A 28,000-nucleotide genomic window follows, 5' to 3' on the forward strand; every position below is an offset into this window, starting at 1 on the left:
CCTACACATCCAACCACGATTCTGTTTGCGGAAGCGACCGTCGGCGCCACGCGTTGTTGTTACGCCATTTCCGGGGAGTGGACGGATCACGTGACGTCGCTCTCCGCGGAGAGTGGAGCGTCGTACGACCTTTGCGCCGGAACTACGAGTCCCGTCGTGCAGCGCGTGGGGGTCAGCTGTGGGACGCGCGGAGCTGCTCGGGCAGTGGCGAGCACGTTGTTAGTGGGCGCGGCTGGCGGGCCCCGGGGGGGCGCGGCGGGGCGGGAGCGGCGAGAGTCTGCCTGACCCGGGTGGGTTCCGGCATCTTGACCCACGTTTGGTCAGGTCACTCTCCTGAGTGACACCGCCGTGGCGTCAGAGGAGCTGTCTTTCGGCCTGTGCGGCGGGAAACGCGGTGGCCTCAACGTCCTAAGAGGTAGCCCGGGCCCAAGACCTGAAAGGAACTGCGGGAGGGGTCGAGAGGGCACCTTCAATTCGGTGCACGTTAGGGAAAAGACCTGGGGCGTGACTCCAACACCAGCCTGGCGCCCACCGCTCCTCGGGCCGTGCCGGGAAACCGCCTGCAGGGCCAGGGTCCTGCACACTCTCCTGCCCACAAGCCCTGGCGGCCGAAAGCGATCACCCCCGCCCTTCTCTGTTAGGCCCCTGGCTCGGCAAATCCGGTTTGGGGATAGTTTTTCAGCTTTGTGCTTTGTTAACCCTTTGCCCTCTGTCCTTCCCTTCGTCGGAAGACGGCTGAGGGAGGGGCCTGGGAGCCGCCGCTCTTGGAGTTACTTTAAAAATGAGCAACGTCTTAGGGACTGGCAGGTCGTTCCCTACCGCTGTATTTGGGAAGACCTGCCATACCTCCCGCTGAGGAGGCCATTCTCATCTGTCAGATTCTGGAGCGGGGGCAGCCCATCCCTATTCTTGAGAAACATTGTGGTATTATTCTGTGTTGGTTGGACTTTGGTATGGGATAGTTGGGGGAGAAAACTCACTTTGGCCATCCCCTCACGCTTCCACTGGAGAGCCCAAGGCACCCACTGTACTGAAACTTGGGATTTCCATAGTTCAGGTCTTTCAACCAGGGACTTAGGGTCAAAACTGTATCTGTGAACTAAAGTTACTGATGGCGTGCACATTTTAACGTTGTTGTGCCTCAGCACTCCCATCTTAGGGGTATAAAAACGTGATTAGATTTACAGTTCATCTTGAATTCTTTACCAAAATTGATCCCTTTAAAAGCAACTTTGAAAACGTATTTTACTGGCCTGCCTTGTCAGTAGGTAGTTACATTGAGACTTTGCATTGGGGGTGGCAACATTTGCAGCATGTACTTTCCAATCCAGTCACTTCTAAATTGTGGGCATTAACCTTTTTTGAGGTTGTTGACCCTCTATAAACTTTGGACCAAGAATGAGGCCTATTTTTAACAAATGAGAATGAGCCTTCAATTTCAGATGACTGTGCTTGTATTTTTAATTGTATGAAGTGAGCTGTTTTGAGAATTAACTTCAGTTCCTGAATGTTGAGAACTGCAAAGGTATAGGTCCTAGGGATTGAATGTATTATGTACATATCCATGCATTAAAACTAGGCGATCATATGGCCATATTTACTGGTTCTGATGCTAAAATTTCTTGAGATAATTGCTGTTGTAATTTTAGGGAAAATGAATCTAATTTTGACTTTTTAAGACATTTTTTCATTAGATTAAAAACCTCTTAAATATGTGTGCATGCAAACTCCACCATGAATTGATGTCATGCATGAGATATATAGAGATCACATTTTGTAAATTTTATAAAACTTAACTGAAAGTCAGTAAATTGAGAATAGAGGAAGAACGCTTGAATGTAGTTGTAGTGGAAGGAGTGAATGGCCCAGACAAAAATGTTTTAAAAGTTACTATTGTTATTTTCCCCCATTATTGCCTGAGTAATGTCTGATTTTCTGAAATTTGAATTAATAATAGCAAATATTTTGGTATTTTCTGTGTGCCAGAGTAAGTGCTTTACATATTTGAACTCATTTAATTCTTACATAATCCAGTGGGGTAGTTGCTATGATTTATTTTATTTATTTATTTTTTTTTTATAGATGAGGGTTAAGTAACTTGGCCAAGGTCATGAAGCTAGGAAGTAATAAACTAGGATTTGGACCCAGGCAAGCTGGTTCCAGAGACCAGAAGCTGTGCTAACAATGAAACCCTGCCTGCTAGAAGGCCAGGCTCAGAACTAGAAGTTGGCTGGCACATAATGGATTTTCAGAAAATTTCTTGATTCTTCCCAATGCTTGGGTTATTATATTCAGAGAGAAAATAACTCGATAAAGACATTACTTGCTAAAATGTGAGCTCCCAACAAGGCAAGGATCATCATTTTGTTCAGTGATTTAACCTAAGTGCCTTGAACAGTGCCTGGCATACTTGGGTGATGATTGAATGAGTGAATTACCAAGAAAAGTTTTGTAAAAATCCTTTTTTTTTTAAAGGACATACAAGATTTATTTCAATTCATTTATAAGACTTCTTTATGCACTGTTTTGATTATTTGGCTCATTAGTCATCCAGCCTGCTTTGGATTTCTCCTGGTTTGGATTATACTTTTGTCAGTGAAAGGAAATGGACTAGTAACTTGCAAGTTTTCTGGTCAAAGTAAAGGTAAGCAACAGATTCAGTAGATACCATCCCTCTTTTTAAGTCATTAGTTTCCAAAATGACAGCTCTCAGAAGTATAATTTTAAAGTGTGATTTCTGTTGTGTAGTTGAAGATCACATTTTTGAAACATAAAAAAATTGTAAATGTTGATACAATCTTATAGCTTCCTAAAGATGATGGTATTCTTTGAGGTGGGAGAGAATTGGTTTATGGAAGTTTTGTTTCTCCAGTCTTGGAGGAAGGACTGTTCCTCCAGTACACTTGCCAAAGCGTTCCTGCTGAAATTTTACTGCATTTTTGGAACACATAAGATATTCTTGTTCAAAAGATTTTTGGTATAGTTGAAAGTAAGATTTGGTTGAAAAATGTAAGTTTATTATGTGTGATGTTAATTTTATATGTCAACTTGACTAGGCTATACCACCTAGTTATTTAATCAAGCACTAATCTGTGTGTTATTATGATGGTATTTTAAAGATCTGGTTAACATCTGCAATCAATTTACTTTAAGTAAAGGAGATTACCCTCAATAATGTGGATGGGCCTCATCCAATCAATTGAAGACCTGACTTTTTTTTTTAACGTTTATTTATTTTTGAGAGAAGGAGAGAGAGAGAGAGAGAGAGAGAGAGAGAGAGAGAGAAAATGAGTGGGGGAGGGGCAGAGAGAGAGGGAGACACAGAATCTGAAGCAGGCTGCAGGCTCTAAGCTATCAGCACAGAGCCTGACACAGTGCCTGAACCCACAAACCATGAGATCATGACCTGAGCTGAAGTCGGACACTTAACCGACTGAGCCACCGAGGCGCCCCGAAGACCTGAATTTTAAACTGAAGTGTCTCAAGAAGAAAAAATTCTTCCTCAAGACTACAGCATTGATTTCTGCCAATTTCCAACCTGCCAATCTACCCAACACATTTTAGAGTTGCTAGCCCCCACAATTTTGTGAGCCAATCTTAAAATAAAAATTTATGTATTTAGATAAATAATAATAGATTTCTAATGGAAATGTCTAAATACAGATAAATCTAAAGATAGAGATGTATGTATAAATTTTTTCTCTTGGTTCTGTATCTCTGGAGAAACTTGCCTGATTCAAATTTTGGTGCTGAGAGTGGTTCTAGAGAAGCAGATTCTTGAAGATGAGTTTTCTGAATTGGTTATGATGTTCCTGGAATGACATTTCTAATCTAATTAGATTTAAAGGCACTAATAAGTGAAAAGGGCACTGATAGCCCATAGTGTGATGTGACAACAGAAATATGCAAAACCCAGAACATCACCATCCTTTGCAAGTATGTATACAAGATAAGGATGGGATGATCACATATTTCATAACTTAAAACATTTTTGTCAAATTAACAAGTACAATGAGACTGGTTGCTGACTGCTGGCTACTAACTGTGCTGGGGAAAGGGAAAAGAAAAGGATGAACTCAGGTCTTCAGATTCCCAGCTCAAACTCTACATAAGTAACCTGAATTTTTTTATATCTGCCTTAAAGAAACTTATCTCCTGTAATTGCAGAGCTGAGATTGCTGAAAACCAAACCCAAAGTCTCATCCTGCAAAGTGGCTGAATTACAATGTATAGCAGAGTATCTGCTATTAAAATGAGGGCATTGATTGAGAAGGAATGTAATCCTTAAATTTGGAATGGGGTACTGAACGCCTAATTTTAATCCATTGTCTTTGCCCGTAGAAGCAGTCCTTCCACTCCTCTTTGAAGAATTTAACCTTGCTTTGTGGGAAGTCCCTGTAATGGTACCTTCCCTGAGGTAATTGCCCTGCAAGACAACTGATTCTCCTCAGGAACTACCCCTACCACCCTTCTTTGTTTCTAGACCTATAAGTAGACTCCCAAGTCCCCGCAGGCCCTCAAGGGGAAGCTACAAAGTGTGTCCCAGAACGAGGTGTGCTGCACTCTAAAAACCACATGATTTATTTTGACTTATACATGTAGAAATCTGGGGGATTTTGTGGGAATGGATATTAAAGGTGGGGGATAATGGTGGAAGGAACATAAAGTTGGACAAGGCCAAATTTATTGATAATAGGGACCACTAAGCAAAGATTCTGGATTCACTGTTGTAGCCTTAGGGGTTTGGTTGGTTGGCTGCATGGACAAAAGGTGACACCCCCCCCCCCCCAAATGAAGTTAAAATACCAGACCTGCCTTGCTATATTACAGAGAAATGGATCCAGAGGCCTAGGGAGATTGGAATGGTAAGGTGTCTTAATCATGTAAGAACAACTCACCCGCTCTGGGAGGGTCTAGAGGAGATACCTTTCACCATGAAAGTGAGAAATAAATTGGTGAGGAGAACCCCAGCATCCATGAAGAACTGTGGGATTGCTCCTCTCTGTGGGTCAAGAATTCTAGCAGAAACTGCTGCCAATGAACTAGGGATCCTTAAATACAGTGAGGATAATTGGAAATTGGGCAGATATTACAGAGAGACCTATTTTCTTTCTTTTAAAATTTTTTTAATGTTTATTTTTGAGAGAGAGAGAGCGCACGCGCGAACAGGGAGGGGCAGAGAGAGAGGGAGACCAGAATCCAAAGCAGGCTCCAGGCTCCAAGCTGTCAGCACAGAGCCTGATGTGGGGCTCGAACTCACCGTGAGATCATGACCTGAGCTGAAGTCGGACGCTCAACTGACTGAGCCACCCAGGTACCCTGAGAGACCTATTTTCTTAATGGCATATCTATATGTTGAAGGAAAGAAGCCAGAGGAGAGGGTGGTTGAAGTACATAGGAAGGAGAATAGCAGTAAAAAAATATAAAGAAAATGTGGTTGAGTGGAGTCCTGGAAAAGACAGGAAGAAGTTAGATTTGGAACATGGTGGAGAGCTGAGATAGTTCCTTTTCTGAGGAAGTTAATGGATTCTGAGTTGGGTGTTGATGTAGTTAACTTTAAAAGGGGGAAGGCTGAAGTTGAGAAAATTCATTCCTAATGACTTTGGCTTGTTTTTAAAGGGAAGGTGGGATAGTTTTGTCTTTCTTGTGGGACCATTAGGTAGTAAACAATAAATAAGTAAATTATATAGGATGTTAGAAGGTAAGTGCTGTGAGAAAAGAAACAAATAGAGCAAGATAAGGAAGATTGGGACGTTGGGAAGGAGGGGAAGATTGGAAGTGGTGTTGCAATTTTAAATAGGATGGTTAGACTTCATTAAGTGGATACCATTTGAAGAGAGTCTTGTACTGGCGCACCTGGGTGGCCCAGTTGGTTAAGCATCTGACTCAGGTCATCATCTCACAGTTTGTGAATTTAAGCACCTGGCTCTGCACTGACAGTGTGGATCCTGCTTGGGATTTTCTCTCTCTCTGTCTCTCTCTCTCTCTCTGTCTCTCTCTCTCTCTCTGTCTCTCTCTCTGCTTGTGTGCAAGCAGGTTTTGTCTCTCAAAAATAAGTAAACATTAAAAAAAGAAAGAATGACTTGTAGAAGTGAAGGAATTAGCCATGCAGACATCTGGAGAAAGACTATTCCAAGCAGAAGGAACAGCTAATGCAAAATTCTTACAATACTCTTTTTAACATGTTGGAAGAGCTGTAAGGGTGGCCACCGTGGCTGGAGCAGAGTGAGAAGACAGAGTGTGTGATGCATTCAGAGAGGGAAGGGAAGGAGATTATGTGAGGCAAAAGTACTTATGCCCTTATTGTAAGAGAAATTGTAGAATTTTAATTTAATTTAATAGGAGAGATGATTGTATCTTTTCTATGTTATGAGGCTGAAAATAAAGTATAAGAGGCTTGAAGAGATTGGGAAAGGTGTGGAATGGTCACTGAGAGGAAAGGGAAAGGGAAGCTGATTGGATCAGGAACTATTGTGGATTGTCACACAACATTCAGAGGCTTTCTCTGAGATCAGGTAATTTACCCTCAGTGTATGCTGGTACTAATCTACTCAGTTGCGTGATTTATGTTAGTGCTCAGCTATTGAGATGTAGTTGTAGGAAGAACAGATAGTTGGACTAGTTCCAGATTAGATTTTGTGGGCTGGTATTACAGATTGACAGAGTAGTAATTCAAGTAATGCACTTAGAATTGAAGCTGGATAAAGACTTCTGAGTGAAACCTGGAGGAGCTGTTACATTTGAAAGAAAAAAGGAGGTAGGGTGGGGTAAGGCCTTGGAATTAGAATCCAGAAGGTAAGGGAGTGAACGCTCAAAGTAGAGGCTGCAGAGGGTGGGATAGTGTAGTTTCAGGATTTCAGTTGTGGGGCAATATCAGATAATTTCAAGGTGGAATGCATTGCTAAAGAAGCTGGGTTTGCATAGGTCGTCCAAATGGAGTAATGGTAAAAGTTTAGATGAAGGAAGAATACAAACTTGATTTGACTGGGTTGACAGATGAGAAGGTAAAGAAGGAAAACTAGAATTAATTATTGTTACAGCATGCTAAACGCTAGATGCTTAACATATTGTATCTCATTTCATTGTCATAAATACCATATGATAAAAGTGTAATTAACCCCATTTTAGGGATAAGGAAAAAAAAAATAAGTAAAGTAATGCCAGAGAAGTTGGAACTCAGATCTTTCTGATTGCAAAGCCTACTTTTTTCCCATTGCAATGGGATAACACCTGCCAGCCCAGAAAAGAAGGGAGTAGAAGTGGAACCATGTGGATTCTGGACCAGTGTTAGGATTACAGATCACCATGGTTTGCCTTGTGAAATTTAGATCCTCTGTAAAGACATAAAGATATAAACATTTTATGTAAATGAATATATTTACATGGTAATTTTGGAAAAAATCACTGATTTTCTATACAAATGATACATTTCACATTTAAGACTGCTCTGGAAATCAATTATTAATGAAATTCTTTAGGAATTCACTAGGCGGCATGATTTAACTTTTCTTGAAGGTTAAGAATTTAACAATGGCTCCATCATTACCACAGCTTGTATATGTCACTCAGTTCTTGTATTAGAAAGCTCAAAAGCAGAATAGGTTGAAGGAGGTGGATTTTATAATATAAATTAAATTGAAGGCATCAAATGCATTAAGGAGGAGGAGAGTAACAGCCCAGAAAATACTACAAATAAACTTGCATGCTTTTACTTTTTCTAAGCATCAGTCAAGGTGTGATTAAGACAAGAGATTGAAATGAACAAATTAGAATATTAATCTATTGAAAGAAGCAAATTTGAGTGTCCTCCTGTTTGATAGTAATTGAGAGGGTTTGTATAACAAGGCAATTCTTTTCCTATCCCTTTTGTTATGTTTCAGCTTGATGAGTTCTACAATTGATCCCTTCCTCATACCTATTCTTCAGGTTAAAGCTGTACTAAATATGAGTTGTATCTGGCAAGGCCACATAGTGTACTTAAAAAAAAAAAAAGTTAATGGGTTTTATTTTTTAGAGAAGTTTAGGCTTATAGAAACATGGAACACAGATAATAACAGAGAATTCCCATATTATCTAACCCTACCCCCCCAGTTTCCCCTATATCTTGTAGTAGTGTGGCACATTTGTTAGAATTGAAGTACTAACTGAAGTCCACAGTTTGCATTAGGGTTCACTCTTTGTTGTACAATTATTTATGTAAGTTTTGACAAATGTATAATGACATTTATCCACCACTACGGGGTCATATAGAATATTTTGCTGCCTAAAAGGGCCCTATGCTCCACCTAATTATCTTTTCTCTCTCGCACTGTGCAGCCTCTGAAACCACTGCTGTTCTTTTTTTGTTTAATTTTTTTTTAAGTTTTATTTATTTATTTTTGAGAGAGAGACAGAGAGAGTGATTGGGGGAGGGGCAGAGAGAGGGAGAGAGAATCCCAAGCAAGCTCTGTGCTGTCAGCAACAAAACTGGGGTTTCAACCTGAGCCGAAACCAAGAGTTGGACTCTTAACCAACTGAGCCACCCAGGTGCCCCTGAAACCACTGCTGTTCTTACTGTCTCTGTAGTTTTGTCTTTTCCAGAATGTGTTAGAGTTGGAATCATATAGTATATAGCCTTTCAGACTGACTTCTTTCACTAGGCAACATGATTCCTCCATGTCGTTTAATGGCTTCACAGCTTCATAGCTCATTTCTTTTTATCAGTAAATAATAGTCTGTTGTTTGGAGGTACTCAGCATGCTTATCCATTCACCTAATCAAAGACTTCTTAGTTGTTTCCAGTTTGGGGCAATTATTGATAAAGCTGCTATTAATGTTTGTGTGGGAGGTTTTTCTGTAGACATAACTTCTCAACTTATTTGGGTAAGTACCTAGGAGTGCTATTGCTGGATCATACGGTAAGCCTATGTTTAGCTTTCTTTGAAGCTGCCAAACTGTTTTCCAAAATGCCTATGCCATTTTGCATTCCCACCAGCACATTCCCTCCACATTCTCACAAATATTTGGTGTTTGTTAGTGTTTTGAATACTAGTTATTCTAATAGGTGTGTAGTGGTATCTCATTACTGTTTTAATTTGCAACTTCCTAGTGACAAATGATGTTGAACATCTATTTTTTAATTGGCATACAATTGGCATATAAGATATTAATTTTAGTTGTACAACATAATGACTCAATATTTGTATATATTGCAAAATGAGCACCACAGTAAGTCCGTTTAACATCCATTGCCATATATGTCTTCCTTCCCAGGCTCTGGCAACCACTAATTTGTTCTCTATATGAGTTCAGATTTCTTCTTCTTTTTTCTTTTAAGATTCTACACATAAGTGAGATCACATAGTATTTTTCTTCCTCTAGAGTTCATAATACATTTTTATCTCATCTAAGTCCATATTCAAATGATACTATAATACTTCATGTGTAGTTACATGTGCCTTACTGTGGAGTGTTATCATAGGGTATTCTCAATTCCTTGTGACAACGCTATCTTTCATTTCACTTATGTGCTATTAATCACCTAACGTATTAGTAGTATGACTTTAAACAGTTATCTTCTACATCAATTAATAATAAAAAAGATTTTGCCTTTGTTGATTCCTTCTCAGTCAATCTTTTTTTTATGTAGATCCAAATTTCCATGTTGTTTCCTTCTTGAAGGTCAAATGTATTGGCGATGAATTCCCTCCATTTTTTTTATTTGATAAAATAATTGATTTCTTTTCCATTTTGATGGATAATTTTGCTGCATACAGAATTCTACTTTGATAATTTTTCTGAATGCACTTTAAATATTCACTTTACTCTCTTTTGTGCCTGGTTTCTGATGAGATGTTGGCTCTAACTTTATTCCTGCTCCCCTCTAGGTAAGGTCCACCCCCCACCCCCAATTCCTTCAAGATTTTCTCTTTGTCTTTAATTCTCTGCAACTGGAATATGATATGCCCAGATAGGGATTTTAGATATTTATCCTACTTGATTCTCAGAGCTTCCTGGACCTGTGGTTTGGTGTTTGTTAGTAATTTTGGACAATTCTCATGTATTATTACTTCAGATATTTCTTTTCTTTCTTTGTTCTTCTGGCATTCCTACCATGTGTATGTTACAACTTCTGAAGTTGTCCCATATGCTTGGATGTTTTGTTCTGGTATTTTTGTATGTGTCTTGGTATGGGGAAAAGGGTGCATTTTTTTTTCCTCTTTGCATTTCAGTTTAGCAAGTTTCTATTGACATCCCTTCAGGTTCACTGATTCTTTCCTTGGGTATGTGGATTATAAAACCACCAGGAATTCATTAAAGGCATTCTTCATTTCTGTTACAGTGTATTTGTTTTGTAACATTTCCTTTTGATGCTTTGAATTTCCACTTCGCTTACATTGTATGTTGTTTACTTTTCCCATTCAAGCTCTTAACATATTATAGTTATTAACTGCTCAAAACTGTCCAAATTGAAGATGCTACATTGATTTTAGAAGTCATTTATTAGAGATAAAGTGAGTCTTTTAAAAACTGACATTGTTGACATTCATGGAATTGAATTAGTTGAACACCCACTGGATGCCAGGTTTTGCACTAGTCCCTCTCACTACTGGGAATCAAGACAAACTCCTCACTCTCCAGGAACTTAAAGTCCACAGAGAAAAAGAAGATTCCAATATCTACATTTTCAGTGCAATTTTCTGTGTAGTTTGTGGGGTTCAGGGACTTCAGAAGGAATTAGTGCTGTGCTGTGACTTGCAGGAAAATGGTAGTTAGAAGAAGTAAACCATTTTTTTTAATGTTTATTTATTTTTGAGAGAGAGACAGAGTGTGAGCAGGGGAGGGGCAGAGAGAGAAACACAGAATCCAAAGCAGGATCCAGGCTCAGCTGTCAGCACAGAGCCCGATACGGGGCTCGAACCAGTGAACCATGAGATCATGACCTGAGCTGAAGTTGGATGCCTAACTGACTGAGCCACCCACGTGCCCCAAAGTAGAACCATTCTTTATAGAGGATTTGTCTACTTTGTGATTTTGTTTTCATAAGGCATCTGTGACAGTGCCCTGTGGGCTGGAGGACTTGAAACAAGCCAGAAGACTATTCCTCCCACTCCTGCTTTAACCTGAGCAACTTTGCTTTGATTTATTTATTTTTATTGAACTTCCAAGTAAGATTTTGTTTGACAAGAGTTTTTTGAATTCACACAATAGAAAACTAAATCTTGCTATTGGAATTTTTTTCAACTGTCTTTTTAGTTAGCGTGTTATTTGGTATATAAAAATGAAATATAAATTACTTAATTCCTTTTGCACTCAGTTGTATTTCTAGTGCTGTTTGAATGTTTTAGTGTTCCAGGTTGTGAGGAACAGAAACATGTTCATATAATCTTAAGCAGTGTGGGTTTGGTTAGGATACAGAGGGAGTAAAGGAATCTCATGAACTAATTAATTTGCCTCATGGAACTGGAATTTGAAGATATAGCTTCTCTAGAATTTCAACAGCATTCTAACATTTGTGCTTTCTCAATGGCATTTGTTCCAATCCATTCTTTTTTCTCTGTCATTCCTTTAACTTGGCTTCTCTTTTTTTGGTTCCCACTGCTTCCTTATACTTTTACTCCTTTCTTTTCCTTTCTTTCTTTTCTTTCTTTCTTTCTTTCTTTCTTTCTTTCTTTCTTTCTTTCTTTCTTTCTTTCTTTTTCTCTCTTTCTCTCTCTTTTTCTTTCTTTCTTTTGTTCTTTCTTTCTTTCTTGAGCATCGTTGACATACAATGTTACATTAGTTTCAGGTGTACAAGGTAGTGATTTGACAATTCTATACATTATGCTGGGCTCCCGTAAGTGTAGCTACCATCTGTCACCGTACAACACTATTAATGTATCATTGACTGTATTCCTTATGCTGTGTCTTTTATTCCCATGACTTATTCATCCTGAAACTGGAAGTTTTACTCTTTACCACTATGTCTTCATCTTCTCTTTGCCTCAGAATTGCTATATGAGAGACCGGACTTTCAGACGTATATTACTGCTGCTTCATGCCTGGTCTTGAGCCTATCCCTAAGAGACTGGATATTATTGGTTTGATTAGTACAGTTTCATATAGTTTTTCAAGTTTTGTGCCAGAGCCATCCTAGGCAACTGTTTTCATTTATCCTGTATAATCCCTGTTCAGCTCAGGCACTGATCCTTAGGCTGTTTTCACTGTGAATAAGGGCAACAGACTATCTTGTTTACTTATAATAATAACTTGTAACATTTTATGAGCACTTGCTACATGCTAGTCATTTTCTGAACATTTTTACATTTATTTTCATCTCATAACCTTATGAAGAAGGTGCTATTATTAACCCCATGTTACAAATTGGAAACCAGGGCACAAGGGGGCTAATTAACTTGTTTATTAGTAGATAGTTTATAGTTATAGTGTTTTCAGGATGTGAACTTGGGCAGTCTGACCTCTTGGATACTCTCAGTTGTTAAACTCTACTGCCTGCTCACAAAAATTAAGTCATGACAGAATCAGTATCGCTACCATACAGGGTAGGATTGTATACTGAGAATTAGGCACCAGTAATCATATGCCATTCACTTGTAGTGTTAACAGCTTAATGACATAATTCTAAGGTGGAAAAGGATAGTCATAACAAGCAGTGTAATCGTGTCACTTTTCTTGGGTCCTGTAATGCATTTCATCATTTATTTCTATAACTGAAGCATAAGCAGTTTAGAACACTTCCTCATCTATAGATGTGAGAATTTCATATCTAGGGGTAGGAAATAACAGGCAGCTTTTGTTATATGCTAAGTCTCATGATTTAAAAAATGTATTACTGAAATTACTGTATTTCATTGGAAGAAATTCAAATTTAAGTTGTTCATCACTCCAGGTTCTGCATTTATATCTGAAATAGAGTCCTGTTAGTTCACAGCTTCTTCAGGCCACTCATCCACTTGTCCAGATATAACTGATTTGATCTGAGTAGTGTTTATGAGGAGTAGCACTTCCATCATTGACCGATAACCGAAAACTTTTATCTTTAATTGAAAAGATGAACAGACTAATAAAATCCAGAAATGGAAACTGCCAGTGGGCTGAGGCCATTATACACAGGTGCTTGCTGTGAGACAAGATAACTCCTACCTTGCTTTGGTTTTATTGTTCCTGAAGCCTGTTCACTCCAGGATATGTATGATACTACTCAGTCTGTACTTGCCCTCTACTTTTACTTGCATTCATCTGAAGTAGGTTTGTTCCTTGAAATTTAATGAGTCTTACTGTGTATGTCGTCAGTATTGTGATCACTTTGGAAGTCTAGAGCTGTACTGTCAAATATGGTAGCTATTAAATGTTGCCATTTAATTTAAATTAATTTTAATTTTTGTTTTTAATTTAAAAGTTAATTTTAAGGTAAAAGTTAACTTCTTGGGGGGCACCTGGGTGGCTCAGTTAGGTGTCTGACTCTTGATTTAGGTTCAGATCCTAGTCTTGCAGTTTGTGGTTTTGAGCCCCACTTTGGGCTCTGCACTGACAGTGCGGACCCTACTTGGGATTCTCTCCCTCTTCCCTTGTCTCTCTGCCCCTCTCCTGCTCTCTTTCAAAAATAAATAAACTTTTTAAAAAAGGTCAATTTCTTGGGCCCTATATTTCCTTAGGGCACTTTTATCATGTGTCTTACATGTCTTAGTTTACTGAAAATTGGCACTGTTTCTTTCTTCTGGAAGTGGCCATATAGCTTAGTGACTAAGTTTGAATCCCAGCTCCTCCACTCACCAGTTGAATGATATTTCCTCTGTGCTTTAGTGTCCTCAAATATGAAAAGATGACAATAGTGCCTCCTTCATAGGATTGTTATGAGGATAATCTGAGTTAATACATGTAAAGTGTTTATAAAACTCCTACCACATATTAGGGGCTCAAAAATATCTTGATGATGATGATGATGATGACAGCAACAATAATGGATGATACCTTTGCCACCATGTTGCCTCTGTCACTGAAGCCATTTGCTGGGCCTAGAGAAATGATCCCCAAATTCATACTGTCAGGTGTGAACTGGCAGTAGGAGATTCTGATTTGTTAGGTCTAGATGGAGACCAGGAATCTGGTTTTTCAGATTACCTCTCCTTTCCTTCAGTATCCCGACCCTGCCATGATTCTAATATGTAGCCAGTTTTAGAAACCACTAGCCCAAAAGTTGGCTTCTTAGGGAACAATACAGGGGTGACTCTTAAAAATGTGATGCTAAGTGAAAGAAGCCAGTCACAAGAGACCACATAATATAATTCCATTTATATGAAATTTCCAGAATACACAAATATAGAGAGACAGAAAATAGATTAATAGTTGCAGGGGCTGGGATGGGGAGGAAATGGTGAGTGACTGTTCGTGGGTATGGGGTTTCTTTTTGGGGTGATGAAAATGTTCTAAACTGAGATTGTGAGGATGGTTTCACAATTGTGAATATACTAAAATTTCTTGAATTCTACACCTTGAATGAGCATGAGAATTGTATCTCAATAAAGATGTGTGTTTTTTTTTAATGGGCAATAAGAAGTGGGATAGGAAAAAAATATTCTTTAGGAGGGAGTAGTTAGGGAAACCAGGGAAAAGGGTACAAACTGGAAGCTTGGAAAGAGGCTTTTTAAAAATCTTTTTTTTCTTTGGGGCTCCTGGGTGGCTCAGTCGGTTAAGCTTTTGAGTTTGTCTCAGGTCATGATCTTGCAGTTTGTAGGTCCAGTCCTGCGTTGGGCTCTGTGCTGACAGCCCATGCCATCAGCCCAGAGCCTGGAGCCTGTCGGATTCTGTGTCTCCCTCTCTCTCTGCTCCTCCCCCACTCGTGCTTCTGTCTCTCTCTCTCTCTCTCTCTCTCTCTCTCTCTCTCTCTCTCTCTTTCAAAAATAAATAAACACTAAAAAAAATTTAGGGGTGCCTGGGTGGCTCAGTCGGTTAAGCATCTGGCTCTTGGTTTCGGCTCAGGTCATGATCTCATGGTTTCGTGAGTTTGAGCCCTGCACTGGGCTCTGTGCTGGCAGCATGGAGCCTGCTTGAGATTCTCTGCCCTTCCTCCACTCTGTCTCTGTCTCTCTCAAATAAAATAAAATAAAACTTAAAAAATAAAACTACTTTATAAAAAAAAATTTTAATCTTTTTTTCTTTTATTCACAAACACACAATAATCTGATTATCTGAAAGTTAGTCTGGGAACTTGAACTCCTGGAAAACAGCCTTGTAAAGGAAGTAGATTTAAAAGCAAAACAAAGTCTTTGAGTTCAGAAAACACCACTAAAGCCACAGACAGGAATGATTCAAAGATAATGGTGCTGGAGAAAATCCTCAAATCCAACAAAAATAAAGACCAAAAAAACATAGTAAAATATTCAAAAGGAATTTTTTTGTGTGTGAAAAATGAAGCCATACATATATTTGACAAATTTTAGGTTATAATTCCACCTGAGCTAATTCTTAGACTAAATGATCAGTTGATGCTTTTCACCTTTGGAATAGGCATAGCATAGATTTATAGAAAACAAAACAACTTAGGACATAGACTGTAAGAAAGCACAATAAGACATCCTTAATGCTTGACTTTCACAACAAATAATAAGTCAATTTCATAAAAGTAATTAAGGACTTAATCATTTTTCTCTGTGGTCTTAGTCATTTAATATTTAAGTCATTATTTGAAGCACCTATTATCATCCCTGTAGTTTTTTGTTGTTAACTGGTCTGATTCTTCAGATTGTTACTTGTCATTGACTTTGCTTTTCATTGCAGTAATCTTCAGTATCCCCTTTAAAGGTTTCCTGGGAGCCTATTTTCAGATATGCAGTTTCATTTCATAATTTATTTACATTATGTTGTTGGATTATCAGCGAGAGCCTAATAGAAGCTGATGTTAATTTTTAATTAGGGATGAGTCAGGAGATTATATGGGGACAATTCATTAGTGGATATTTTTATATAATGATAGACAGCTTTGTACCCCAGATAACAGATATTCATGTGAAATGGAGTATCTGTATTTATTGGAGTGCTAACTCAAATACTGTTGACTTATTTAGTGTACAGTTTAAAAAATAAGATCAGTTATTCACAATGTAGTAGAAGTAGTAAGATTGCTGGTGTGGGGTCAGGGTGGAGATTAGTGGTCAGGTGACACTCCCTGATATTAAGGGAAGGGAACTAATTTGCTATATAGTAATGCATATTGTAATTCTGTTTAACCAGTGGGAGAACCTATGTCTAGAGAAGCTAAGTAATTTGCTCAAAATAATAATACTGTTAACTCAGTTGTGTCTATCATATTCCAAAGTCTATATTCTTTTAAAATTACATTATACTGTCTTTCTGACAAAAAGTTTTAGACATCTGGAAACTATCTCCTCATCGGCAAAAGCAATTAATTTAGTCCAAAGGGATTATAGAATAAATGGTACTTGTATCAACTATTTATCAGACCTTAACAGTTGTAATAACTTACATGATGCTTGTTCACTTACAAAAGCACTTTTACATCAGAAATTTCATGTAATTTCTATAACAACCCTGTGAAGTAATCCTCATTTTACTAGTGAATTTAGACTTAAAATGTCAAATGCGATTGTATAGAATTATGTCCCCACAACATGAGGGCCCAGATTTTTGTTTCTAGATCTTATGATTTTTCCATTATACTACACAGCTTCTTTGTAGAAAAACAGAAGTCCTACAAACATCCCTTTTGTAGCAATAGGATAACCTCAAAACATTATCCTCTGTGATGTCTGCTGGACTAGTTTACTATATCCTATTTAAATGATGTATTTTAGTAATGTTTTAAAATTGTGGTATGTTAGAACTACATACCTTAACATTAATTTCTGTGGATTTGGTAGCAGTGTCTGTCCTTTATTTCCTAATAGTTAATTTAAGTGGATTGGTTTAAAATGGAAATCTATGTATAGTCTTAATTTTTTTTATCTGGTCTCTGTAGAAGCTGAAATCCACTAATCACCGTTCTTCAAAATGCAATGGAATGTATCAAGGTCTATATTCCGACTGGCACATAGGACATGCATGGAACCACACTGTCAAAACATAAAGGGACAATTACTTTTGTATAAAGCTGAATCCAGAGTAGTTTTGGTACAGGGCCCTCAAAAACAATGGCTGCACTTATCAGCTGTCCAATGTGTTGCAAAGGAAAAGAAGCCATTTACTGCTCATCCACCCCAACCGGGGGTCCTTCACCATCAACAGTGGGAGCAAGATATTTTATCCAAGAGGGTTATATCATCCAATGCCACATCCCCAGGAACTCCTTCGGAAAGAAAGGAAGAGCCTGATCCTTTACAAGACAAATCTATTAGTCTTTATCAGCGATTTAAGAAAACATTTAGACAATATGGAAAAGTTTTGATTCCAGTACATCTAATAACTTCTGGTGTTTGGTTTGGAACATTTTATTATGCAGCCATAAAGTAAGTTTTTGCTTGGTTGAGCACCTTTCCCTGTTTTATCAGAATGTTAATCTTCTTAATTGTACTAATGAAAGCCTTAAATAGTTTTAATGCTTTAATGTCTTTAACTGATGACTGTTTGTCATAGCTGTTTTTGATATTTTCTTAGCTAAATTTGCTTTGTGTGTATAACAGGCATTATACTAACATTTTAAACGGTATCATCTCATTTAATTCTCATAACTATATGAAGCAGGTAGCGTAATTATTCCCATTTTATTAATGAAATTAAGCAATAGTAAGTCAAAATAACTTAGCTTTTCCCAAAATATTTTGGTGGCTTATTTCAGAGCCCGTGCCCTTATGCTCATCTGTCAATGTAAGAGAGTTCAGAAAGTTGCCAGCACCATGAGTTCTATACTTCTGTATTTCTTGAAGTTTTCATGAATATAAAAAATTACCTATTATTTTGCCTTATGTATGACTTTGGTGGGAAGTTAATATGATATTTTTGCCAAAACCTGGCTAATACCTGTTGCAGATACAAAAATAAACAAATTGCAGGCTTATGTTTTAGTGTTACCCACATCTGATAAATGTCAAGGTAAGTCTTTTGTTTTAATCAGAAGTTAATTTGTTGTATACTTAAAACTAAGAGTGTAGATCTTGTGTTAGGTGTTCTTACCACCACTAAAATAAACTTTTAAAAATAGTTAATTTGGTGGGCCTAGCCTGTAGGTATTGTAAAACACAAAATTTCTAAATGTGCTTTTCTTGTTAAATATAAATATTCTTCCTTTCTTTTAAGGTAAGTTATTTATGGTGTTTTAGGAGCAGGAGCACACATTGAAACAGATCTCAATGATTTCCAGTTTGTTTTTGCCACTAGTAACCAAAGCATTTTGATGCGTGTGTGCCTGTTCTTTGAACGTACTGTGTGGGCTTTTCTTGTAGTGGCCTGGGCTATAAGAGCTGAAGGAGCGCACCATCCTGAGGGCAATGAAATGGCCCGATGTTGTACACTACTTTGACATTTTAGTAAAATCTCCTATGGCTCTAGAATTATTTTATTCTTTCTAAAAGTCCACTGATATTCAATATTTGGTTTTATTTAATGGTTTGATATTAAGGTATTAATAAAATATGTCATTTTGGGGACAAAGTTATTTTTTACAAACTAAAAGATAATGAAGACTACTTTTGGAAAACACAGGATTAGAGGTGTTTCTTTACAAAAGTTCTAAAAGGGTTTTTTACCTTGTGTAGTTGATGCTGTTCTGATTCTCTTTACATCTTTCTCTCCATTATCTTCCTAATATTCAATTATATCCTTCTTCATCATGTATTATTATCCTTTATAGAAGATACTTATATGTATACTTAATGGAATTATCTTTCTCATTAATGACATTTTTATGAACGTGTGTAATATTTATGGAAGTCTTCAAAACTGCCCTTGGTTTAAATCATGTACCATTTTGAATAAAAATTATTATAGGATTTAGCTGTATTTAATTAATGTGTACATATCAAATGTTCTTTTTTGAACTATTGAGGGTTTCCCGATGCAGTGCTCTGGAAAATGATATGAGTGATAGTTCTGTCCACCTTAGGTTGCCCTTTATAAGCATTTGGCCAGGAGGCCTTGGAGGGAGAAATTTATGTTTTTAATTAATTGAATATGAGGTCTCATTTGGACTGTTAAAAGGAGCACTTTTGTTCCTTTTCCTTTTCCTTACCTTCTTAAGTAAAAGAGTTCTATAACTGAAAAAGCAGACCCCAAGTAACCTAGTGATGTGAATAATTATGCTTAAGACTTTTTCAGTGTTGTCTGGCACTCAGGTGGTTGTGGTGACATTCTGTTGTTCCCTGTGTGTGCATTATCTTCTCCCTCTTTTTCTGCAGAATGGTTTGTATATAAACGTGGTGGTAAGAATATCCACTTTAAAGTCAGGTCCCTTTATCCATCACAATTTGCCTTTTGGCTGTTTGTCAGCATGGGACTGTGGTTGCCAGACCCACCACCACTGCACTGGTCCAGTTCTGTTCTACCATCACACAGTTAATTTCAATTTTGTAGGATGTGTTGCTTCCCAGAACAGTTCCTAATGTTTTTATTAAATCCTATGCCTTCAGAAAGTTGATTTCTTCTAAGTAACGATCTTATCACAGGTAATACTTACAAAATAAGGATTGAGGGTATGTTCTAATGGCAGTGTATCTTTCACTGCGATGTGGTTTTATTACTAGATTGAAGTTGATTGTATTAAATATAGGTTTTCAATTCAACTGACGAGATTGGCTTTATTTTTTTTTTGTTGTAGCTGGGCAAATTCTGTTATTTGCTTGTTACCTACTTAACTAGTAAAAGAAAGGGAAAAAATAGTTTGTAACTTGGAAGATGGGCATTTGACATCACACTGTGTTACTGACCAGTGTTTGTTTTAGTCACTCTGGCAACTAGAATTATTACCGCTTTTCTAGACATCAGAGAACAAAATGCCATTCTGTATTTAGTTAACTCAGTGATAAAGATCTTAGACTTCTGAAACATTTTATTTCAGAGAGATCTAAATTGTATATGTTAATAGATTTTACTTTAAGCTTTGTTGTCTGTTCTATCTGGCAAACCTTGCAGAGATCTTACATCTTCCAACCAGAAATGCTCTCTGATCAAATGTACCTTTGTGAGGATGGTTTTGTCCGTAGGGCATCATAGTGAGGTGCCTCGTGTTTTAGGCCTTAAGTCTCTAAAGTTACAGATCCATTCTGAGGCAAAATCCTGCCTAATTTTTACTGCATTTTATATGTACTGTGAATGTGTTTATGCCCTTGAGTATTTCTTCATCAATTGAAACATCCATAAAGCTGGCAGTTTGTGAAGCACAGATTTCTGTCAGACCATGGAAACTTCCAAGTAAAAAGTGACAAGTAGATATTACTATTTAAATCAGTCCCTCATTAGTATTTCGTATACAGCAGTTCCAAAGAAAATGAGAGTTATTTTTATTCTTAAAATAATGAAATCATCAAATCAATATTTTAGAATTAAATAGAACCAAGTATTTACTTCTTAATTTTATAAAAGATACTTGTGCAAGGTATCTGAGGTAATTATTGTTTGATCTTTATGATAGGTTTTTTTTTTTTTTTTCATCACTCAATTTTGTCTGATTTTTGGCCAAATCTTTGTCTTTTTTCCCCCTTCATGGTTGCTATTAAATAGGGAGATTGTACATACTGGGCTAGGAAATGATTAATTAAATAATTTTATAATTGTATTGGTTCTAGAATATATAATTAGCATATTCTGGTGCATTGTGACCTGATTCGATCCACAGAATAGCTAAGTCCTTGTAGTACTAAGTCTTGCTTTAAATGGGATTCTGTCATTATCTAAGAAAGAGATTTGAAAAGGAACTGATGGTGGAGAAAAAAGAAACCAGATTGGACTTAGAGTCGACTTCATAAAGCTTTTTAAAGATTCCTTCAGTTATCTGCTTTCCTCCTATAGATGATAGGTAATTTTCCTTGATGGTCAGCCATATGTTCTTAAGAGTAGTCCCTGATTTTGTAGTATTATAGTGAAGTCATAGAGAGATAACAACTTTCCCCCAATTAATTAATCTTTTTAAATATTTATTTTTGAGAGAGAGTGCAAACAAAGGGGCAGAGAAAGTGGGAGACAGAAGATCTGAAGCGGGCTCTGTGCAGACAGCAGACAGCCTGATGTGGGCCTCAAACTCAGGAACTTCGAGATCATGACCTGAGCCAAAGTTGGATGCTTAACCAACTGAACCACCTAGATGCCCCAAATTATTATTATTTAAAAAAAATTTTTTTTAAAGTTTATTCATTTTTGAGAGCCAGAGAGACAGAATGCGAGCAGGGGAGGAGCAGAGAGAGAGAGAGGAAGACACAGAATCCAAAGCAGGCTCCAGGCTCTGAGCTGTCAGCACAGAGCCCAATGCGGGGCTCAAACCCACAAACCATGAGATCATGACCTGAGCTGAAGTTGGACACTTAACCGACTGAGCCATCCAGGTGCCCCCAAATTATTTTTTTAATATTAAGAATAAATTAGGATTTTGCTAGCTATTATATATTATACAGGATACAGCTATCCATGATAATAATGGACCTAGGCAATTCCCTTTCTTAATTACAAAAAGAAAGGATATCTATACAGTGGAACACACTGTGGAGCCTACCTTAACCAAGAGTCACAATACCAGCGATGGGACAAAGTGACATCATGTGGCTTCTGTTATGATGCACTGAGACAGACAATTAACTGTGCAGTTTTCCTGTTGAAAAATGTTTAACCTGAACCTGATCAAGAGGAAAAAATCAGACAAATCCAAATTGAGGGATATTCTCCCATGCAACAGGCCTGGATGCTTCAAAAATCTCAGTGTCAAAAACTATCCTGCTGTCTTCAACAAAAAGTTCTGGGGAGTACTTCTAGAGAAAAGGAGACCAGAGAGAAATGACAAGATAGTGATTTAAAGGACATGCTGGGACAATTCAGGAAATTTTAATATTAAATAATATATTGTGTATCATTATATACTCATGTTATATGTTATATTTCCTGAATGTGATAATTATGTGCATATAGGAAAGCACAGAACAAGAACCTTGTTCTGATTTAGGAGTCAAGGGTCACAATGTCTGCAAAACAACACACAGTGATAGAACAAGAGTGTGAAAGAGCACACACCAGTATGCGAAATGTTGATAATCAGGGAAACTAAAAATAAATTAGAGCTTAACAGTTCATATTAGAGACTTTGCCTTCTGTCCCTCCCTCCAAAAATGTGTTGCAATTTATGGTAATTGCTTCTTCACCTGCCTTTTAAGCCTGCTGATAGAATAGAGGCATCCTTTTAGAATACCCATAGAATTATTTCTTCTTTGCATAATAACACAAGTGATACTGTAGTATTGCTTTTACAATAATAGTATAACCTGACATAAAATTTTAGAGGTGAAAAGCTTAGGTCTTGAAGTTTGAATTGGAGCTTTCTGAGAAAGTGGTATTTGATTGAGGAAACTAAGACCAGGTAAATAATTCTGGTCCTTTATTTCGTTTTAGATCACATAAAGCAATTAATTTAACTCAGCTAGATCCTTCTATTTTTTTTTTAATGTGGTAATTAGGGATGACCATGTGCAGAAGCAAAGCAGAAGCTGCAAACAGATACAGTACAACACCGATGTTCTGTACATGTTCTTATAGAGTGAAATCACAGTGCTTAATAATGCAGAAGTGACTTTTAAACAAAATTTGGTTTTGGTGTTTTCAGAAAATTTTTTGAAAATATTTATCCCTTTAAGTTTGTGTGTACATATATCTAAATTACTTTGTTTCTTTCTTAGAGGAGTGAATGTCGTTCCTTTTCTAGAACTCATTGGGTTACCTGACAGTGTAGTAAACATTCTGAAAAATTCCCAGAGTGGAAATGCCCTAACAGCATATGCCTTGTTTAAGGTAAGTACAGTTGTAAATCAGTTGCTCTTCACACTTAACCAATGACCTGCTCAGTTCCTCATAAAACTCCATATTAGTTCTTTTGTAACTTAAAATACCAAATTTCATGTATGTCTAATGGCTACAGTTTAAAATGTTTTTTAAGTTTCAAAATTTTAAGTATGGGGCGCCTGGGTGGCTCAGTCAGTTGAGTGTCTGACCAGCTCAGGTCATGATCTCACAGTTCGTGAGTTCAAGCCCTGCGGCAGGCTCTGTGCTGACAGCTCAGAGTCTGGAGCCTGCTTCAGATTCTGTGTCTACCTCTCTCTCTGCTCTTCTGCTCACATGCTATCTGTCTCTCTCAAAAATAAATAAAGATTAAAAACATTTTTTTAATTAAAAATAAAAATTTTAAGTATAAATAAAATGATGGTTTAGGAAGCAGTGCCTTGAAAATAGGTAGATCATTCCTAACCTGTTGTGATCACAGAAATGTGAAACAAATTTCCAGAAGTCATCTTTTTGACATTTCTCCCACTTACAGTATATTAATTTTCCTTATTCAGAGATCCACATGCCACCTGATTTTTAGTGATATTTAGTATTTATTTTTACAGTTTATAATAGTTCTTCTTAATAAGTAAAATAATAAAGTTTAGTTCAAATTGTTTTATGGGATAAACCTAGACTTAGTAGCATTACATATATTTCATTTTAGAAGTTTATAGTTTTTAATACCTGTTCTCTGGATTTGAGACAATGACATCTTTATAAATAGAGTTTCTATATCTATTGGTCTTTATTTTAGAAAAGGAGATTCATTGTGAATTGTGGAAATTAGCCATATTAATCTAATTTTTCTCAGTTGACGGTTAAGAAGTTCTATATGTCTTCATTCTAAGAAAGAAAACAAGTAGAAAACATTTGGAAACTAGATGTTACTTTAATTCTGTTGTATAAAAATGCTTAGAATTATGGTTTTATAGTAGTATAAGTATCATTGTTTTGTTCTGTCATCTTCATTAAAATCCTCTGAAATCTTGGGAGATTTCCTTTTTTATTGTAATTTTGACCAGAGGTCTAACATTTAATTGCTGAGTTTTTCAACATTGAAACTTATTAAATTCATAAATTATCAAGTTTCTAGTTATAATGGGTATGATTATTATTTCCTTAATTATAATAGCTCCTTATCCTGTGCTCCCATATTATGTGTGTTCATATCCTGGTCTGGTGTTAGGGTTTTTTTGTTTTTGTTTTTTTAATGTTTGGTTTCTCTATTTGATTTTAAGAGCCTAGAATGGGAATTCAGAGTCATTTCTTCTCTTTGTTTTCGCTATGCCTGGTATTGTGCTTTGTTGGCACATTAGTGCTCAGTACGTGTTTGTAGGTTGGGATTTGAAACATGAACTTGTACATGTAGTTAGGTTAGTATCAGCAGTGTTTCTTCCCTCTTACTGTCCCTCTGAGGTGGGAAACATGCAGGGGATTCTCCTGGGTATTTTCTGTAACCCACAGTTTCTCAGGTGGAGTAACAAAGACTGAGATTTATTGCTTCAATAAGGCAAAGCCCCTTTCAAAAAGAGGTGTGGCAAAGAGGAGAAAAACAACCTGTGTGTGACCTTCTGGTACTGACTGTGACACACTCCTCAGCCCGCTAGCACTGTCCTGAAAGTGCACCTTTGTTTGAATTGACAAAAATTTGTTGAGCCCCTACTGTGTGTCAAGTGCCATTCTAGGTACTGGGAATAACTAATTCGATAAAATGGCACAAAGTACATGCCCTCATGGAACTTACATTCTAATAGTGGGTGGCGGTTAAGCAAAGAAAGTAAAGTTCACACACACACACACACACACACACACGGTGTTTAGATGATGGTAAATGCTCAGAAGAGAGAACAAACCAGCAAGAGAGGATGTGTTTGTGTTCGGGGTTTGTTTCTGGTTTTTGGTTTTGTTTTTGTTTTTCTCAGAGGGATGGTTGCCAGAAAGTGAGGGAGTTAATCAGGCAGCTGTATGGGAGAAGAGCATTCAAGGAGGAGAAAGCCAAGTGCAAAGTCCTGAGGCTGCAGGATACCTGGCGTATTTGAGGGAACAGGGAGGAAGCCAGTGTGGCTGGGATGAGTGAACAGTAGAGAGGCAACAGAGGCCTTACAGGCCACTCTGGCTTTTACTCAGAGGAGATGGGAAGTCACTGGGCAATTTTGAGCATCTGACTTGTGTTTTAACAAAATCATTTTGGCTGCTGTATTGTCTGTATATATAGCAGGGCAAGTGCAGAAGCCCAGAGACCTAGCAAAGGAGGGTTTATTGCAGTGGTGTGTGCAAGAGCTGATAGAGGCTAGGACCCAGGTGGTAGCAGAAGAGGCACTAAGTAGTAGGTGGATTCTAGATATGTTTTGAAGGTGGAGCTGATGGAATTTTTTAATGGTTGAATGTAAATTATGCAAGAGAAAGGAGTCGAAGCTGTCTTACAGATGTTTGGCCTGAGCAACATAAGAATAGAGTTGCCATTTCCTGAGATGCAGACAGCTTTAAGAGGAGCAGGTTTGGGGTGGGACCATTGAACACCATGAGATCAGTTTTGAATAAATGATATTTTGAGATCCTATTAGACGTGCAGGCAGAAATGAGTAGGAGGTTGTATATACTGGAATTTAGGGAAAAGGCTCGGTCTGGAAATCTAAGAATCATTAATGTATAGATGGCACTACAGACATGAAACTGGAAAAGACTGCCAAGGGAGTGAGCGAGGCAGAGAAAAGGAGTGCAGGGACTGAATGCTGCCCCATAGTGCTCAGAGGTAGGCAACAGGAGGAGGAATGGACAGGTAGGACTGGAAAGTGGCAGCCTCTGAAGCTGAAGGAAACCAGGGAAGTGAGGGCATGGCAGCCAGTTGAGGGCATGCTCCAAGGAGTAGATGGGGGCAGGGGGCTATCTCCATTGGCTCTAATGGTTCACAGGCCTCTACAGTGACTATGATGAGAGGTGGAGGGTGAATGCTCGGTTAGAGTAAGTTCAAGAGAGAATGAAGAGGGAAGTTGGAGGTAGAGAACAGAGGTGGCTCCTTCAAAGAGTTTTGGTACTGAATTTTGACACGGAAGCCTCAGAATGTGATATAGACTCTCTCCACTTTTGTGTTGCTCTTTGACCAGTTTGTCTGCTTTTTAGCTTTAGTCCTTAAATCTCTGGTCAGAGTTAAACCTGTGTGTGTCTGCAACATATGTACCAACTACTTTTTTTGGCTTCCTGGAAGTTCCCAGTTGGGATTCCAGACCCAGGGTGGGTTGTAATGAGAAAGTAGCATAAGGCCTGGAAAAGTCAAAGGGATTTGGAAGTGAAACTAAACTAAATTCAGTAAAGAATAAACATTTGGCTCATGTTTGCCTCTCGCCCATTTGAAGTAGTTTGGTTCTGGTTTAGTTCTAGATGCACAGTCTATAGATTGGCAGGGTTTTTAAGGAACAGAAGCATTTGCATGTTTGTTGTTCGTAGTGGTCCTGAGCCATCTTTCTCATTTCCCAATGAGCATGTCCCTACGTTCACTAGCACATGGTTATAGGCCCCAGTGCTTCTATTGCAAATACTCTGTAATCCTTGGGGCACCTGGGTGGCTCAGTTGGTTAAGTGTCTAACTTTGGCTCAGGTCATGATCTTGTGGTTCGTGGGCTTGAGCCTTGTGTCAGGCTCTGTGCTGACAGCTCAGAGCCTGGAGCCTGCTTCAGATTCTGTGTTTCCCTCTCTCTCTCTGCCCCTTACCTGCTCATACTCTGTCTATCAAAAATTAAAAAAATAAACATTAAAAAAATATTCTGTAATCTTTGGGTCAGTGCCTAAGTGACAGATACTTGTGAAATGCATTTACAGAAGAAGCATCCCTTGTTAGGAGGGTAAACCATGTGGGCTGTAACTATGTTGGCCTGATCAAGCAATAAAGTAATTTATGCTGTTTGGCTATTACTAAGAATTTTAATTTCACATTGTTTTTGCTTAAGACGATAATCATGATTGGCTGTTGATCTGCCTGTATTTTCTCCTCAGATCGCAACACCTGCCCGATATACCGTGACTTTGGGAGGAACCTCCTTTACTGTGAAGTATTTGCGTAGTCGGGGCTACATGTCAACACCACCTCCTGTTAAGGAGTATCTGCAGGACAGGATGGAAGAGACCAAGGAGCTTCTCACAGAGAAAATGGAAGAAACAAAGGATAGACTCACTGAAAAATTACAGGAAACCAAAGAAAAAGTTTCTTTTAAGAAAAAAGTGGAATAGGGTGCCTTATATAACAAGTGACAGACAATTTCTGCACTTTAACCCTTTGGAGACTGCGCAAAGATACATGTTCCTGATTATTTTTTTGATTAGCTGCCAAAATATACCAGTTCTCTGAGGGTTAAAGACTTAAGATACCTTTTTAAGGTTAAATATTACTAAAAAAAATCAGTGTTCTTTTGGGAAAAAAAAAATGAACCCAGGTTAGAATGAACATCAATACCATTAAGCAGTGGTTAATGTCTAATAAGTCAGATCTCTTTTTCAGGGTCTTCAGAATCATATTTGCTTTGTGTTTTGTTGCAACTATAATATATGCAATTGGGGCAGTTGACTCCTTGAATACCTGATGTGGCCCTAGACAGGATGTTAACACTGGGTTTTCATCTTTATGTTATACATTGAGCTTTTAACTATATTCATTTCTCAATGTGGAGACAAAACAATTATCAAAACTGCTAGTGAATAAGAGGATGTTTAGTGTTTCTGTAAACACAGTATATAACAGTTACACACCAGTTAAAATATACACTTAAGGAAGTTGAATAAAAATGGAGTCATACATGTGTAAATAAGATGTATTGGTTATATGTAAATGAAAAATTGAACCTTTGAAAATGATTTTTACCTGAAGCTTGTCATAATCAAATTTTTTAAAACAAATATATATGGCCATATACACACCTAGAGCATAAATCTCTACTGTGAGTCATTTGTGTTCTCTCTCAACTTATCTTTCAGAGGAAAAGTGAAAATAATACTACCTTAAGTTTATTGTTGAAATCAAATATTTTTTTTTTAATTTTTTTTTTCAACGTTTATTTATTTT

General features: G+C 37.7%; 2 protein-coding genes across 8 annotated transcripts in view; one reads left to right on the plus strand and one right to left on the minus strand.

Moving 5' to 3' along the window:
* RNMT (RNA guanine-7 methyltransferase) overlaps window positions 1-133 on the minus strand; it is a 35,797-nt gene extending 35,664 nt beyond the window's left edge. Inside the window, exon 1 of the mRNA XM_003994994.6 lies at window positions 2-133. The gene's annotated coding sequence lies outside the window, so the exon portion shown is untranslated. The remainder of the gene's footprint in view (window position 1) is intronic.
* On the plus strand, window positions 91-27,867 carry FAM210A (family with sequence similarity 210 member A). 7 transcript variants are annotated; one of them, XM_019814951.3, is made up of 6 exons: window positions 225-415; window positions 2,547-2,644; window positions 4,342-4,417; window positions 16,955-17,441; window positions 22,803-22,914; window positions 26,938-27,867. In XM_019814951.3, the coding sequence occupies exons 4-6, from the start codon at window positions 16,987-16,989 to the stop codon at window positions 27,169-27,171; spliced, it is 801 nt and encodes a 266-aa protein (XP_019670510.1). In that variant the 5' UTR covers window positions 225-415; window positions 2,547-2,644; window positions 4,342-4,417; window positions 16,955-16,986; the 3' UTR covers window positions 27,172-27,867. The 7 variants fall into 7 exon arrangements, with proteins under 7 accessions (XP_006938815.2, XP_019670510.1, XP_006938810.2 ...); XM_006938748.5 differs by lacking the exon at window positions 4,342-4,417 and having other exon boundaries at window positions 2,476-2,644; XM_006938750.5 differs by lacking the exon at window positions 4,342-4,417.
* The last annotated feature ends 133 nt before the right edge of the window (window positions 27,868-28,000 follow it).

Source organism: Felis catus, chromosome D3, assembly GCF_018350175.1.
Source record: "Felis catus isolate Fca126 chromosome D3, F.catus_Fca126_mat1.0, whole genome shotgun sequence".
Classification (NCBI taxonomy): Eukaryota; Metazoa; Chordata; class Mammalia; order Carnivora; family Felidae; genus Felis; species Felis catus.